Source organism: Molothrus aeneus, chromosome 2 (genome assembly GCF_037042795.1).
Source record: "Molothrus aeneus isolate 106 chromosome 2, BPBGC_Maene_1.0, whole genome shotgun sequence".
NCBI classification, from domain to species: domain Eukaryota; kingdom Metazoa; phylum Chordata; class Aves; order Passeriformes; family Icteridae; genus Molothrus; species Molothrus aeneus.
Window position 1 is genome coordinate 89,178,906 of NC_089647.1, and position 17,187 is coordinate 89,196,092.

At 38.9% G+C, this 17,187-nt stretch overlaps 1 protein-coding gene across 1 annotated transcript in view; it reads left to right on the forward strand.

Annotated features, from left to right (window-relative positions):
* Positions 1-598: 598 nt before the first annotated feature.
* Positions 599-17,187, forward strand: part of LOC136553611 (pinopsin-like) — a 74,205-nt gene continuing 57,616 nt past the window's right edge. Inside the window, exon 1 of the mRNA XM_066545263.1 lies at positions 599-950. Coding sequence (XP_066401360.1) covers positions 599-950 — 352 coding nt within the window. The remainder of the gene's footprint in view (positions 951-17,187) is intronic.

Sequence of the window (17,187 nt, forward strand, 5' to 3'; positions counted from 1 at the left end):
AAATTGGTTAAAACATCCAAGGAAATGTAAACAAACTGATGTTTCTGTTAAAAATCAGAGTAAAAACTGAAAAGAATTTGTTCCAGTTCAAAACAGGAGGAGCTGTTAATAAATTATGTACTTATTTTTTGGTTTTTGTGTGGAAGGAGTTGTTTGGTTTTAACTATTTGTTTTTTCTGTGTTTTCAGAAGGACACCCACTGTCAGAAGGAAGGAGGGTAGCTGCCATTGATAGGGCTGTCCATCTGCTCTGAAGGAGGAAACCATGCTGAAGCATCTTTTTAAGATACCTTCCATTTTGAACATCAAAAAAGATCATCTACTATTATCCTAGGTTTAAGCAAGGAAGATGAATTTGAGGTGATTTTTCACTTGGTTCTGTTGCCCTGGAGTTACTGCAGAGCAGACCCCTGGAAAGACACAGTGCAGGAAAATAGTCCTGTGCTGCAATACAGTGTTTCACACCTGCATAACCATCTAAGAGATATCTCATCTGAGCAAAGATGACAGGGCTTCTGAGAGGATTTAATCTGTGATGGATTGACTTCTGGGAAACTGCTTCAGCAAAGGGCACCCAGCATCTCTGTCCTTACTGATCCATGACAAAGTCCAAAATGAACCACACTTGGATGTATAACCTGAGCTTTGGTGCACCTGCACATCCTCTTGAGCCAAGGGCTGGACTCTCACGAAGTGGGCACACAGTAGTGGCTGTTTTTCTTGGATTAATCTTGTTTTTTGGTTTCTTGAATAACTTGATTGTCCTCATCCTCTTCTGCAAGTTTAAAACGCTGCGTAACCCAGTCAACATGCTTCTCCTGAACATCAGCGTCAGTGACATGTTAGTGTGCATCTCAGGCACTACCCTCAGTTTTGGATCCAACATCCGTGGCAAATGGATCGGAGGGGACCATGCTTGTAGGTGGTATGGCTTTGTCAATTCCTGCTTTGGTAAGAGTTCAATGATTCTTTACTATTCTTTTTAGCACTGATGCACTAAGCAACATGATTAGGGAGCTAAATGCTCTTCTGTGGTGAACAGAAGGATAGTCTTCTGGTCAAGTGACCTGCATAGTTTAAAACATTTTCAAAAAAGACTTTATGAAAGAGTAGCATAGATCTAATAAATATTTCCTAACATATCTCATTCTTCAAAATTACTTATTTCCTAAGAGCTAAAAATGGAATCTAAAAAAAGGCAAGCCACTGGAGAGAGTTTGATTAAGTGTATGAACATTTATAATGCTTCCTTTTTTTTCAGGAAGATCTGTGCCATTGCTGAACTGCAGGTCCTTCAGTGCAGTTTCTGTCATGAACAAAGTCTCCTGAAAGTACTATATTTACCATTTTTAATTATCTCTCAATCTGTAATATGAATTACTCGTGTCCCAGATAGTGAGTTCTTATCATCAGATGATTTCTGTTCTGCAAAGCAAAATATTTGGCTTGCAGCTTCAGTAGAAGATTAAGTTGCAAGAATAGATTTGTCAGAAGTGATGGGAAAAGTATTCGGTATTGTTCTCCTGTCCAGACAAAATGTTTCTGCAACCATCTTTTGCACTGCTAGATGTCAGTGCTGTAACTGGACATTTTTTTAATTATTAAAAGACGATAAAGGACAATGAACAGTCAGAGGGCAGCCTTCATCCCTCCAAGGATGAGGCCTGTTGCATCACCAAGCAGTGACCCTTTCTTCATTTATTCCTACATTCATAAAAAGATCCACTAAAGCATGAACTGGCCTGTGGGTGCATGTCTAGGTGTGACCCTTATCTAACCCAGACCAGGGGATTTGGCACAGCTCCCTCTTGCTCTGCATCCTTGCTTTGGTGCCTCCAGGCCACGAGAGCAGGACAAACGCATTCCTGGCTCTTCTCCAACCCTGGTTTGCAGCACATCTTGTGTAGGCCCTTTGACCCAAGAAGCGCTCCCACAGCTCTTGATGTAAAATCAGGTGCTGAATTCAAACGCATGTTCTCTACCTGAATTATAAACTCTTTGCTACTTCCAATGTTGTGTCTCTGGTACCTGTCCTTTCCTCATATGTGTGCTCCACTCATGACCATTAATTCATCCTGGCAGCTTCCTCTGGGAAACTGCTGCTTTGAACAAAGTGAAGTGTCAGGAGTTAGGAATGCTTGTAATATAAGAGCACTTTGGCCATCCAAAAATAGGCTTTATGGTCAATAGTACCTTGGCTTGTTTTGGTAGGTTGTTTTCAATTTGGTCTGTGCTGAGCAGAATGACATGTCTTTTTCCATGTTTCATTTCCATTTGTGTGTGTTTTATATATTCCAGTATTTCTGTAAGTAGTTTTCTCAGGCAGAAAGAAGCCAGGATGGTTTTTTTTTTCTCCATACTTTGAGCTTTCTTCTTATTATTTACCAGTGGGAGGGAGGAATGACATTTGAAGAGAGGGAAAAAAAGAGGTAGGTGTTCAAGGGCTTAGAAAAAAAGGTATGTTGAAGGTGCCCTTTTGAGCTTGCTGGAACCTGTCTGAATACATGTGAGTTACCATCCCACTGACTGTGGAATTAAACCTGCAAATGGGTAAGTTTCTTCCAGGGTGTTTGTTTGTGGAACAATTCTTCAAAGTCAGATCTACATGAATTGGATGCATGGCAGGAGTGCAGATTTCTGTGCTATTGTGATATCTGTTTTCATGTGATAGGTTCTGCTGTGATTCTTAAAATTGATTAGATCATCAAGGACCACGCAAGCAAACAAAACAGCAAAACCTGGAATGCCAAAGGTGACCTCAGCTCCTCTGAGTGATGTTGTTGCTGTCACTGGGGTATCCTGGGAAGCTGAGGCAGCCTAAATGCAAGTAGTTATTAAACTGTTCATAGTTCATGTGAAAGTCTTGCAGCACTCACATGTGTTCTTTCATTAGTGTGTATAAAGGGCATAATGAAGAAGTTTGCTTGCAGAGTTATAAATAAAAAATATTGATTAGGATATAGCATGAGTAAAAGCAAATAACAATAGAAGATTGCTTAATATTTATGTGTCTTTACAAACAAATTTTATCTGCTAATAAATACAATTATTCATTCTTTAGCTATTCCTAAAAAATCTCATACATTTATTAGCTAAAAAATTGGCTTTCCGTCCTCGATACCTCATGTCTGATTTTGGCCCATCGAAGATAAGAGAAAGGGCACTAAGATCCAGAAAAGAGAAGTGTAATAGGAAAGGTAATTAAGATGAACTGAAGTTCGGCATCAAGGTTGGTAAGAGTAAATGCTTCAAAATTCTTATCTGTTTGGGGTTATTTTTGTAATAGGGTAGATGATCCTTCTAGGATAAATAACAGTATAGGAACATACTGTTAATGATGTTAAGTGTTAATGATGTTAAGTGTTTAGGGATATGGTTTTGGGGTAATGATGGTGGTGCTGGGTTGCTGGTTGGACTAGATAATCTTGAAGGTCTCTTACAATCTTGATGGTTCTGTGATGCTCTAAGTTCAGTGGCCCCACTAGAATTGCACTTTCTTGTACTAAATGAAGATAATGAAGATACGCACCGTTTTTTGGGGTTTTTTTTTTCTAACTGCAGTGTTTTTCTAAATCATGAAGAAACTTTAGGCGGGCAACTAATCTTCATGACTTGGTGATTATTTCATGATCTGTAAGACACACCTAAGCCAAATTCAAACTGTTAAAATATTTATAAATGCACTTCATTCTTGCAAATCTTCTAGCAGGACTGTACTTTTAAGGTAATTTTCCCCCCCATCCCACTTTTTTTATGATACAGTGAAAGCCTCCTTTGTGTTTTAAACCAAATAGAGAGTGAAGGTGTTATCCTTCAGGTCTGTTGGATGAAACCTGAGGGAGTGAAAGTAGAAAGCTGAGATTTGTTTCAAATGTGAACGCAAGATGAGAGATCACTTTTTTAAAAAATCACATGCCTGGGAGGTGATCTGGAGAACACCTCTGATTCCCCTCCCAGCAGTATTGACAGTGCCATGTACGTTGATGTCACTTGGTGGGAAATTGAGTAAGCTGTTTACCAGGCAATCCATTGTCTATCCCAGACACTGAAAAACCATGACCCAAGAATGACCACCAGGAGAAAAAATGATGGACAAAGTGTAGTTTTTTGGTTTAATTACTTGCTGCTATCCCTATATCTGCTTTCTGATTTCAAACCATATGTGGAAAGCATAAGATTTGGAAGCTAATGGGAAGTGCAGATGCTGATCAATAAGCATGTAATGGGGATTTTAAGGAGAAAATCAAATACTGTGAGATCTGCTTTGGAAGTATAAGCTGTTGGGTCTTGATTTGGGGAAGCACCAGGAATGGAGCTAGAGGAGAAACAGCATGGTCTGTTCCCAGAGTAAATGGTTTTACCCTGGTGCTCGTCCTTGATTGCAGCTCTGTTAAGTAGGTCACTGCAGTGGAAATTGCACATCACTGACTTGGGGAAACTGATAGATTTTTAAAATTTGCTGCCATTACACACCACTTCATCATGGTTCGACAGGCTCATGGTTATACATTTAAGCAAACATGGAAAGTGACACAGGGACAGGATCTATTTTCACAGCTGAACTCTCAGTAAACTTTGCAGGCAAGGTGAAAAAAATGTTTAAATATATCATGAAATGACTAAGACTTAGATTTTAATTTAGGAAAAAAATGTAATATTTTTAAGGCATTCCCATAGAGACCACATACACAGGAAGTGATATGCCATCCTAAGATTAGGTTTGTCTTGCAGTTTTGACCATCTCACATGTAATCTCTGCACACTGCCTTATTAAACATTTCAAATCTCTGGACAGATGCAAACTTTCAAAAAAAAATTTCATTTCTCAAGATACTCGGACTAATGTAAACTTTCCAAACATGTAGGACAGGCAGAATTCGAGAATTTGAGAATTTGAACTCCTGGAGTTCATTTTTAGAACCACTACTCTATGCCATGTCATATCAGGATTAAATATTAAGTAGATTGATACATATGAGAAAGACAAAGCTCTCTCTGGCTACAGAAATCCAACACTAGATTCTAATGCTGGAAAAGTTCCAAGGCACATTACTAGCAGGGAAATTTTTGAGCCTGTTGAACTCTTATCTCTTGTTTTTGGATGGTTGTTTTTCTCTTTCTTAACCTTCATGGTGGTTAAAATACCTGGCAGCTTGGCTGAAAAGTTTTTTTCCAATATTTCATCGTAAAAAATGAATTCTGATTAGTGTTGTGTAAAAGAACATCACCATTCTAGAGGAGCCAGAGATGCCTATGTCATACAAAAGCTGTGTGACTTGATGTCTGTGTCTTCCCACAGAGCATCCTGTCAGTCCTGGGTGCAGCAGAGGGTTACAGTCCTCTTTGAACTGAAGTAAGGCATGTAGATGTGTCCTAATGTCCATTGATAACTCAAGGTCATACCTAAATGAGGACTTTAATCTTTTTAGAAACCCTGTACTCAACTCAGTGGCTAGATAATCTTTTCAGTCATATTAAAGCAGTTATCGATTTATTCCCTTGTAAAGTGCCGGAGAGCACAATGAATGAGAAATGGAGCTGCTCATGATTTTGCTTTAAAGTTCAGCTGCCTCGTGACCTTAAACAAATAATTTTTCTTCTTAGTATTTTACCTTGATTTTATATGCTGTGTCTTAGACTCACTGCCTTAAACTAAGGTACTTACATTTAGAGCATAAACTTCCAACATACTGGAAACTCTCTGTTTATGGGATGCAGCTGAGATCTCAGATGTAATAAACAACTCTTCTGTGAAAAGATACGTTTTTTTCCACATAAAAGACACCATCTCACTTGGCTTGATCCTGCAAGAGCTCATCTGATGGTTTCTGAGCTTTGATGCAGCAAGTACTCATCTCCCAGTGCAAAACCACTCTCAGCATCTCCTCACCTGCCCACTCATCGATTGCTCCTTTCCCAGTGGGCTTGGGATGGCATTAAAGGTGATACTTCTATATATGAAGCTGGTAGCAAACACAACTAATCAGTATTGCTTAGGAAAACAGTTCTGCAACAGACCCTGAAAACATTCTCTGTTTGAAGTGCACAGACTCTGTTATGCCTGCAGTCATTGTGACCCATGCAAGCTTTCCTCAGTAGTTGGTCAGTATCAGAAATAATCTGCTGGTTCAAACAGAGAGGGGGAAAAACCAGTGCCTGACTCATGGAAATAAGTCAAAGTATTTACAATCTCTTTATCTAAAAAAAAAAGGAGAAATGCTGTCATGACCTAGGGGGATTTAGTTATTTTAATACAGTGTAACAATTGACGGTTTAGCCTGAATTTTTCTTTGTAATTTCCAGCACTTGATATGTATTTGATTTTTATAGTAATCAAAAATACAAAAGTAGTTATTAAGAAGATATGTGATCTGAATTACTCTTTTGGCATCTCCTCTTTAGAAAAAACGAAGTTAGCCTGCTATACTTTTTTATTTAAATAACTAATCAATGAGGTAAGTGTATATTATTAAATACACTTCTCAGGGCAATACTTACTTGGAAAAAATGAAATGCTTAACCCCTTAGAGACAGATGGGAATTGTCTGACTAAAACTAGACATTTTCCAATCCCCAAGGCTTTTTATAATCAATAGAAAACCAGATCTGTACTGCCAGCATGCACACTGTTCAACACATCTGAGATGTTCTCTTCAGGGAGACATAAGATGTGTCCTCCATGCACTCATTATCTCCATGGACTATGAAAGGAACCCAAGCTCAGGGGTGGATACCTGCTCTGTACCTCTCTGAAGCCATGAGATGACCGTCACAAATGGGGTGTTTATTACTTCTTTTTTCTTTCTCTAATTTTCTTACTTTTGCTTATAGTTCCCTCCCCACTTCAGTTCCCTCCCCACATCCTCTTCCAGGATGTTTCCAGTAATTTCTGTTTCCTACATGCATTAAACACTGTACAAAGTTGAAATTGCCTTGAATAGTTGTGCAAGAGTGAGCATTTTTAAGATGTCTGCTGTGTTTCCATGAAGAGTTGTCCTAGTCCTCTTACCAATTTTACAATCCCAAATTCATAATGTAGGGAAAATGCTGTCAGCTCTTTCTGCAGGAAATTTGTAGAGCATGAGTACTGGACTTCTGCATTCAATTTACATGCTTAAAGTGGGGAGACAACTTGGGCAAAACTTTTGGAAAACGTGATAAAGAAGGAATCATGCCTTGAAGAAGAAAGTGAAAATGGAAGACCTAAAGTCCTACTCTGAATGCTATTTCTAAAATCAGAGACTTCCCTCTGGTATGCACTTTAACGTCTTCTTGAGGTAAGAGAAGGTTTTGCCTTGGTTACAGCAGAGTATCACCCAAGATGTGTGCTGGGCTGGAGGTGAAGCACTGTGCAGCCCCTTGCTCAAGCCCTCCTCTCTTCTCCCTGTGGAATGGGGAGGAGAATCAAAGCAAAAATTTTTGTTGAGATAAGAACAGTTTAATAATTGAAGATAAATAATAATAATGGTAAACAATAACAATGATGACAATATAAGAGGGGAAAAAATTGGTGCACAATGCAGTTTCTCACCACCTGCTGATCAATGTCAGACCCTTACCAGCTGCCTTTCTGGGTAACTCCTCTCAGCTTATATATTGGGCATGTTGTTCTGTGGTCTGAAATATCCTTTTGGTTAGGTCACCTGTTCCAGCTATGCTCCCTCACAGTTTCATTTGTGTGCCTCCTCACTGGCAGACCACGAGACAAGGAAAAAAAACATAGGATAAACATGATTCAGCAAAAACCCCCAAAATATCAGTGTGTTATCAACACCATTCTCATTCTGAATAGAAAACATAGTACTATGAGAGCTATTGAGAAGAAATTAACTCTACCCTAGCTGAAAAGCAGGGCAGTGTCATTCAATGTACCCATTTACAGGGTGTTACAGACTACAACTGTTGATGCTAATGGCATTAAGATCCTGTGGTTAAAAACCCCCAGACTTCTGTCCTCCTCCCCTCTCTCATCTTTCATCGCTGCAGAAATTCAAGCAATGGCTCAAACAGGAGCTGGAGAGTGCTCCAAAAACATCCTCAGGTACCCTCTATTTGCACCAGCAGCCACATGTAGATGGAAACATTTTCTCCTTTAGCTACCATTCTTAATGTTTTCTGACATGTTTTGTTGTATTACCAAATGGAATCTAGAGTCTGTTTTCCTAATGCCTATACAAAAGAAAACAGCAAAAACCATGCAGAAATAATAACAGTGAAGGATGGACAACAGTTTGTGTATGTGTGTCCCTGAAAAGAGGGACAGAAGAACAGAAGAGTTCTGTAAGGAAATCGATCACCCCTTTGGCATTTTTTGTGTACAGATGTCAGTTGTCAGTGCAAAAAAAGTGTTCTGCTTGTGCCCAAGGTCTGTTTCTGTGCATGTGCAAGTGACTACAGATTTCTGCCAGTGTTTGATCCTTTCCAATTGGGGAGTCATCCTGCAGCCCAGTCACATACTTTTGGTTCTATGTTATGGGCACACATAGCAGAATGCTGGAGACTTTATGCAAAGAAATATACAAACAACATCAGTTCACATGGACACCTCAAACAAGAGTTTAAAGGCAAAGACCATGTTGGATTTCTTGCAGAATTATCCTGATGGTGAATTGAGTCTAAAAGGTCATGGCTATAAGCCCTGCTGGAGATGATGAAACAGCATTTCTGTCAGAGTTCAAGTTTAATCATTGATATTCCCAGGCCCTTTTCCCTAATCCTGGGTCATGGCATTAACCCAGACAAGGCTATGCCTGATGCTGGCTTTCTTTTAATTTAGGAAAAGGCAGAAACCAGCTCTGTTGGTAGTCAGGTCACATACATGTGAAAAAATATGTCATTAAAATGTAGCTGGCTTTTTGGTCCCTCGGTGGGTATAATGACATAAAATAGAGGCCAGTAAATAAGCAATATTCAGTCAAAACCACATTAGAGAGCAATGGACTTTGCTTGTGAAGGGCTATTAAATCATATTTTTTAACTATGTGTTTAATAGTGTTTAATAATCTCTAGTGTTTAATAGTGTTTAATAATCTCTAGGAACTGTTAAGACCATCCAAATGCTGACACATCTGAACAGAATTCGGTATTTTTGGAAAACTTTTAAGCTTCCTTTGTAGCCCCTGAAGTATGCCAGAGAGAGTATATTATCTTTGGCTGTTCACATCCAAGTTACACACCTAGTGACCATTTCCTAACTCAAGACATTAATTTTCTATATCTTTTTCCTTTTAGGAAGCATTTAAGCAGAATCTTCCAGTCCAGTAAGCAAATGAAATTCACAGTCTTTTCAGTGATAAAAAGGATACAGAACCATTGGCATAGTTCCAATAATGACATAATAATAGGTGATAGCTATAAAGTTCTTTTTTCCCCTCAGCTGTGGCAAATACTTCATACTTAAAAGTAATTATTAGGGTTTGTATTCTTTTTCCTATTGTTTGGGGCTTTTTTATGTTAGTGTTTCTGCTATGTTTCTAATTTTAAAAGTGCATTAAGTGAGAAAATAATTTTGTTAAATTAGTGTGCTGACACTAAAAAAGAAAAATAAATTTATTTGAAAGCTGAAAGTATTCTGTTTACATTTGTGATTTTCTACATATCAACACTAGCTGAGAAACTGCTTCTGAAATGAAAGATTCAGTAATGTCAATAAACTACATCTCTACTGAGTCACTGGCCACTTAATTGCTTCTGTGGATTTCTCAGCTAACATGATTCACTTCTTAAATAATCCAAATGCCTCCCAATACTGGGAGATTTGTGGATTTGGTTTTGTTATGGGTTGTTTGGGCTTTTTTAAAACTAACTCAAAATTACCTCTGTCTGCTATAGACTTTCCCATAATTGATACAGGCAGGAGGAACATTTGGAATCTGCAGACAGTAAATGCAACGAGTACCACTCTGAGTAGGCATTTCACCCCCATGACATGCCCCCATCCCATTTCTGTGAGATGTCCCTGTGCTTTCCCTCCTGAGCAGTGTGGGACCTGTTTGCCCCTCTCTCCCCTCCATGCTGCGCTGGCCCAGTGAGGATCAGGGGATGCAGTCGGGATCACCCCATGCACAGGTGAAACCTCAGGCTCCTGGGGCTGCTTGACTCCCCAGGCATCTCTCCATGGTCTGGATGGTAATGCCTCAAATCAAGGTCACCTGGGTACCATCTTTTCTACCATTATACCTGACTTCACCTGCTTCAGCTGAAGGTTTCTTGTGCCAGCTATCAGCATCAGGCTCAATTGCTCTGGGCTATTTCAGCCAACAAGTCTTCCCAGCATGTTGTAAAATTATGTTACTTCTCCTGTTTGTAGTTTCTTAAGCCTATTTCAAAGATTCCAGTATGATGAAGTACAATCTTGTCCTGTGGTCAGATACAAACTTCAGCTGTTCCTTAAGAAAGTATAGCAGCCACAAAGCAGGAGGATAGGGACTCACTGGGCTAAGCTGGCAATCCTTACATCTATTTCTCAGTGTTTTATTGGAGGCAGACATACTAATTTTCTAGTGTTGTTTTTCAATTATGTCTTCAATTGTTTCTTTCCCCTGCTCCTATTCTTTGTTTCTGTTGGTTTCACTAATGCAATTAAGAGCAGAAATAGTAGATAACTATGGCAAGAAGGAACCAAGGTCAACAGGCTTCAGATGAATCAAAAGGAGACTTCTTTGTGTTGAATTATTTTTGTAGAGATTTATAACAGTAGAAATTTGTTCAGGACCAAGTGACGATCAGAAAACAAGGTAACAAACAGAAGACTTGATTGTAAAAAAATTTCATAAGGAATAGATCATCTTTACAAATCAAAAGCTATGTAAAACTTTGCTTAGATTAGGACTTTGGTAATTTCTAAAATTCAAAACCATTAGTTATTCACATATATGGCATTTTATTGCTTAATATCTAAGAATTGTCTGAGTCTAGCACAGACCTCTGAGTACTGGAATAGCACGTTAACATCTGGCAAGATTTGCTTTCAGCTAAGAAATGGTATGAATTTTACAAAACCATAGATAATCCCATTGAATTTGACCTTAGGAGAATTTTAGGACACACAACGGTTAGACTTAATCCTTATGTGCATGTGTACACTGAAGCATTATTGTTTGCCAGATTTACAGTTTGGGGGTTGCGTTCTGTGTTCAGGCTGTTTGTGGAGTTACCAGGGGACCTCTTTAGAGTGACTGTTTAATCACCCTAATGAAATTAGGCAAGCTGTTTGGGCACTGCCCAGCAGGCAGCCCAAGGCAGAGCAGGGTGGGTGCTGCTCTCCCCTCCACTGCTGGCAGCAGAGCAGGGCACTGCATGGGAGGCTGATGGCCATCCCTGTCTGCTCAGTGTGAGCTCAGCAGGAGTTAATTAGAAACAGTTCTAGGGTAGGAGTTAATATGGCAGTGAGGACAAGTTACAAATTCTGTCTCTCAGTGAAAGAGTGGAGTATGTACGTGGCATTTGTGTATATATTTTCAATATGTTCTGTACACTGACTATGGTGCACCAAGTAACTCTTCTCCATGTAATTCTTTATAACAAATCACAGCAGTTTGCTCTAATTTATCAAAATGTTGAAATTTTACACTGTTTTTAATTTTACACTGCTCAATTTTCAGAGAAAAAATGTGTGGCAGTGCAAGAGGGCCAAGGTCCAGTAGTGGCTGCATGATTTTGCTGAGGATTGCTTTACTATGTGTACTTCTCAAAATTGAAAATGTATTTCTATTTAATATCCTTGAGAGAGGCAAAGACCACATCACAGGAGTAGGATGAAAGGGTGCCAGATAAATATGTCAGTCAGAATTTAAATAGACTTTTTCTAATGGGTAGAAAGCAGGTTATGAGGCAAGATAAAGCCTTAGCTTAATGTACACTGAGATAAGAGCAGTAGATAGTAGCATATCACCATCTGGTTTGCTTCATGGAGCAATTTCTCTCTATAGGTCAGTGCACCAAGTGGTGTTTAACAAGGAATTTGAGAATGAGTAAGAATTTTACAAATCAATATCTTTTCTAGGGTTGTGGGCACTCAGACCTTTGGAAAATAAATACTGATATCAGATACAAGTAGGTATTAGCCTCTTACTGTGCTGTAATTGTTTTTTCTTATCATTTCAATAAGTTATGCCTTGCAAAGTGTTTTTTGTATAGATATCAAGTATATGCCATTCAAAGTACTTTGCTTAGCTATTCTTCTAGAATACTAAACTTAAAGCTGGGATGATTTTCAGCATCCAATGATATTTTTCCAATATATAGTACCACAGCCTGTGATTTGTGGTGTAGGGACACCTATCTTCCCTGAAGCAGTACTTCTGAATCTAACAGTCTTGCTGTGTTTATCTCCCATTCCCTTGCTCTCAGGAAACCTGCAAAATTTTGGTATGCACAATATAATATATAAAGGAATTCTACTTATTAACTATGTACTAACTATGTACTATGCAAAGAGAAGTACCTTCTCCAGTTTGTTTATTCTGAGTCTGCAACCTGATGATTTAATTTGAAAACCTACTTATTTTACGAAACACTAAATAATCTTTCCCTGTCCACCTTTTCTTTCTTTTCTCTGTTTTCCAGTTCTAATAAGTCCTGATGTTTGCTTTTCTAAAAGTTGCTGAGCATTGCTGCTTAGTGGAAGTGGTTTGTCTGAAGTTCTCTGTCATAATTCTCTTTGCAGAACACTAAGTTAGAAACAATTGCTGTGTATTTAAAGCCAGGTCTGTTTTCTTCCATATATGGCTGTTTACATCAGTACTGCAAATCATCTGCTCCATGGCTCCATTTCATGTGGCTGTGCTGCAGTACTTCACAGTCAGTTTTTGTTGATTTTGAGTAATTCTGTGTAGTACGATCAGAAAACTTGTCACTTTTCTCCATCTTTTCCAGATCATTTATTAATGTGATGAATAGCCTAGGGCCTAGGACAGATCCATGGGCAACTTTGCTGTCCACAGTTTCCACTAAGAAAACTAATTTTTTTCTCCTGTTTTTTATTTCCTACCTCTATTTAATTATTCATTCACATGAAGATATCTGTTATTGCATGGCAGCTTACTATCCTTAAAAGCTTTTTGGCTAGTCAAAGTTGTTTGAAAGTCCAAGTAGGTTTTATCCAAGTAGGCATATCTGCATGGCACTGTCAAGGACCTCTGATGAATTAAGTAAGGTATGGCTTCCCTCCGTGACAGCCACACTTGCTCCAATATGTCACACCTCCACTGCTACACTTTCTAGTGCAATTTCCACCCAGTGTTGAAGATTAGACTAACTGATTGGGTGAAAATGTACTGCAAAGGATTTCTGTCTGCATTGGTTATATTTAATTTTTTAATGGATGTAGCAAAAAATCTCCTCTTTGAGGTCCTTTGGAGGGGTTAAGGAATGGGGAATGCGACTTTGCGTCTTTGCACATCCTTCAGCCATCACAGTGATCTTGGATAGAGACAGGAGCAGCCTTCTCAGCTCACCTCCACACCATGTGAGATTGTGGGGATGTAAAACTGCACAAGAAACTCCCGGCTCAAAGACAGTGTAAAGCCTGGTCATTATATTTTGGGACTGCATTCATAGTATCAGATATGACTATTCATTGACCAGTTAATATCTAATTAGAATAAAAACCAGTTTGACCACCAAACGTTAGGAAAAACTTGACTCAGAAGAGTTAGTATTTGTAGTGTGCACCACCCCTAGGAATGGTAACTGCCAAAGAAACCCCCCAGATTATAGAAAATCTTTACAAATATAGCTTTATTATTAAAAATAAGCAGTTGGGTTCAGTGAAAAAGGAGGGGCTCATTGGAAAGACGCTGGTTGTGTGTTCTGGTGGACACTTTGCTCACTGGCTAGCAGATGCTAACACTGTCATTTCACCTCTTAGCTGATTTGGTGTCATGTCCCACATACAGAACCCCCCTGAGACTGCATGTGATGTATTAAAGCTGTGCACATCCTCGGCATGAAGGAAGGTTCTGGGGATGCCCCCACTTTTCAAAAGGAGCAGTCCTGGCAGGAGATGGGGGCCCTGCAGGATGGTGTGGGCATGGGGGTGCAGCAGTGAATCTGACTGCCATGAGAGCATCCTGCTGCTACATCAGGGCTGCACATCCATTCCTGCTTTTCTCATGCACTCAAGCCCTAAAGATTTTTCGCGAGATGTTGCTGTACAGGAGCTCCATCTAGTGCTGACATTTCTTACTCCGATTCCTTAAGGCAGCAGAATAAATACACTGATATGGAGGCAGCCAAGTCCAGAAGCTGAGTTTGCTGAGGCCAGCCTGCTTTCCAGAATGCAAAGGGGTTCTGCCTAACATATGGAAAGTGAGACAGAAGTGAACATTCAGGGATGTTTCTGTAGTATGCTGGTATCATTAAGATGCAAAAGGGAATTCTTTGCACTGTTTATGCCACTGGGAATTTGTTGTTTGGATGGATAGGCATATTAATAACATTGCAGAAAAATATGTTGGTACTCACTGATGCACATTAAGTCACCAGATACAGCTAGGAATTAAGACCACCTTTAAAGCACAACATAAACACCTTTAAAAATTCAGAAAAGGAGGGGGAAAGAAAGAGGAAAAACCCAAGATATTTTTTTCCTATTAAACGTAATACATGCTGTCTGTATTGAAGATACCACCAAACACAAAGGAAAGGGTATGTTGTACAAAGGATGAAACAGAGAAATGGCCATTGAGAAAAGAGCAAGAAAGATTTATTGAATAGGACCAGTAATGCTCATTGTCATATTTCTCTCAGCAGGGTTGGATCCAACAGAGATTTTTCAGTAATTTTTTTCAAGTGAAATGTTAAACTGTGACTCCCATTAGAGTTACGCAGGAAGACACTTCTTTGGAGAAGGGAATGATTGCCTGTTCTAATGGATTCATGATTCCAAGTCATCTTAACAAAAGAGAACAGATAATTGCAGGCATTAGATAAATGGCAATTGGTGGATTTATTTCTATTCAAATGGAATAGTTGATATCTGAGGTAGCCTGTATTTGGAAAATGGTTGTAACTGCTAACGTTCAACAAATGATTGTGGGAAATATTTTCTCAATTTCAAATAAGTAGAAATGCTTTTAATACATTAAAAAGTCAAAAGGAAATTTTGTTCTGATGACTAATATGTGGCAGCAACTAGAATAAGAGTTTATTAAAGAATATTTAATTTTTTACCATTTATTCTATGTTTATCATATAAATATTTAATAGGCATATCCAAATAAAGCTAATAATGTTCTGAAGCACACCCCATTCTCAGCTGCCTCTGTCAGTTTTTGAGGCATCCATCCACTCCTCTGAAGTTCATATCCTTTATATTAGCCCTGAACTTATCAGTTGTTATATTCACATTGTGGTTTTGCTATATCATAAAAGTTCTGCTGTGATTTCTTTATTCACTGAACTTCAGGCAAGTCAGACTACTACTGGTTGGTTGTCCTCCAATACCAGACCTCACTTTCAGTCCATTCATCTTAACTCTGAAATATCTTCTAGGTTCAGTGGGCTTTCTTTTTAGCTCTGGAAAGGTTTGGGGTCTTCTGCCAAAATCAGTTGGATGTGGGCTCATAAAGTATGTATCTCTTTTTTTTTTTTTTTGTTTGGTACAGAAAAGGAAAAAGTGGACAAAGTTCTGGAGGTTTAGTGAAGAAGGAGCAGTATCTATATATGTCTGCCACTCTCCAGACCTGTCTGAATCTCTTCTCAATATTCATTTTTCTTTCTCATCTCAAAAAATGGAAAAAAAAAAAAACCAAACACCAAACCCCCTCAACAAAAACTAGAACCTTTAATAATAATATTTTGTGAAATCCCTTATTCACAATGTCTCACATGTTTCTCTCTCAGATTTGCTTATTTTATGGTACCTTCCCACTAGCCCTACTGGCAATGAAAATTGCTATCTAACTTAACTGGGTTCTATCAATTTAACTGAATTTGTTTCATTCCAGGCTGTCTATCCCATATTTTGCAGATCAGTCAACATTCTTGCTGCCACTTTTTGGCAATTCCAGTAAAATGCAAAAAGAAGTGTAATCTGTAGAATCTCACTGGAGACTATATATGACATAGTTTTTTCCTTGGCAATGAAATGTCTACCGTGAGACTCAGAGCTAGAAGTCAAAATGGAATTTTAATTTTTATTTAAACAATTAAAAAGTTTTGTTCTTTTTTCCTCTGTGATGCTGTGACTTAGGAGTTTTTCATATTTTAATAAAGTGCATATGTGTCTTGGTTTAGGGCAAATCTGGGAGGAAATCTCCAAAAGGGTCCCTCTAGAAAGCAAATTCAAGCAGCCCCTCCCCGCACTGGTTCAGGAGACATAAATCTCCTTCAAGAAAAGTGGAAAAAAACTGTTGATTCAATGAGCAAAGCATTCACAAACATGAAAAAATTAATAATATTAAATAATGGAACCTCTCATTGTTCTGAAGAGATGGCAAATTCAAAGAGAGTCCTTTTGTAGTTCAGAGTCCTTGTTTGTGGGTGTGTCCTTGCCTTTCTCAGTCTCTCTGGGGCTTGGGTCTCTCTCTCTGGAGCTTGGGCCCAGTGACCCAGGCACAGTGCAGCTTGGGGGGGCCCCCCAGATAATAATCCTGGTGTTCCTGGGATGAACAATGGCTGAACAGTTCCAAAAAAACCTTCTGGCCTAAGCTAACGAGAGAAAAAAAGCAGTGAAAACAGCAAGGGGAAACTCCCTGTCTCTCTGCAGAGCAGAGGACTCTGAGAGCACTGCTTATCTCTGTGTTTTGAATACAGCTGCCAAAAAAATTCCACCGCTTTTCCTTCTCACCCCCTTTGCTCTCAGATCTAGTTTTAAAGATGCAGAACTTTTTACTGGGCTAAACAGACTGAATGGCTAAACAGACGATACAATTCAGCATCTTGAAGTCACCCCAGGACAATACGCTATGAGAAAACCAAGTCAATCAGTCAGCTTTGGAAAGATTCTGCTTTTATCATTATAATATTCTTACCTCCTTGCTTGCAAAGAAATCTCTGATGGCAGCAGCTACTGGAGTGAGTACCACTGTGGTTTTATGGAAGAAATGTATTGATTTTAATGGAAGCAGAGCCCAAGAGTTTTACTTATAAGTATTAACGTGGAGTGGTATATAGAAAATGGAAACAAAGGTGATGATAGACTAGATTGCTCTTACAAAGTCTCTGATGCTGTGGCAATTGTTAG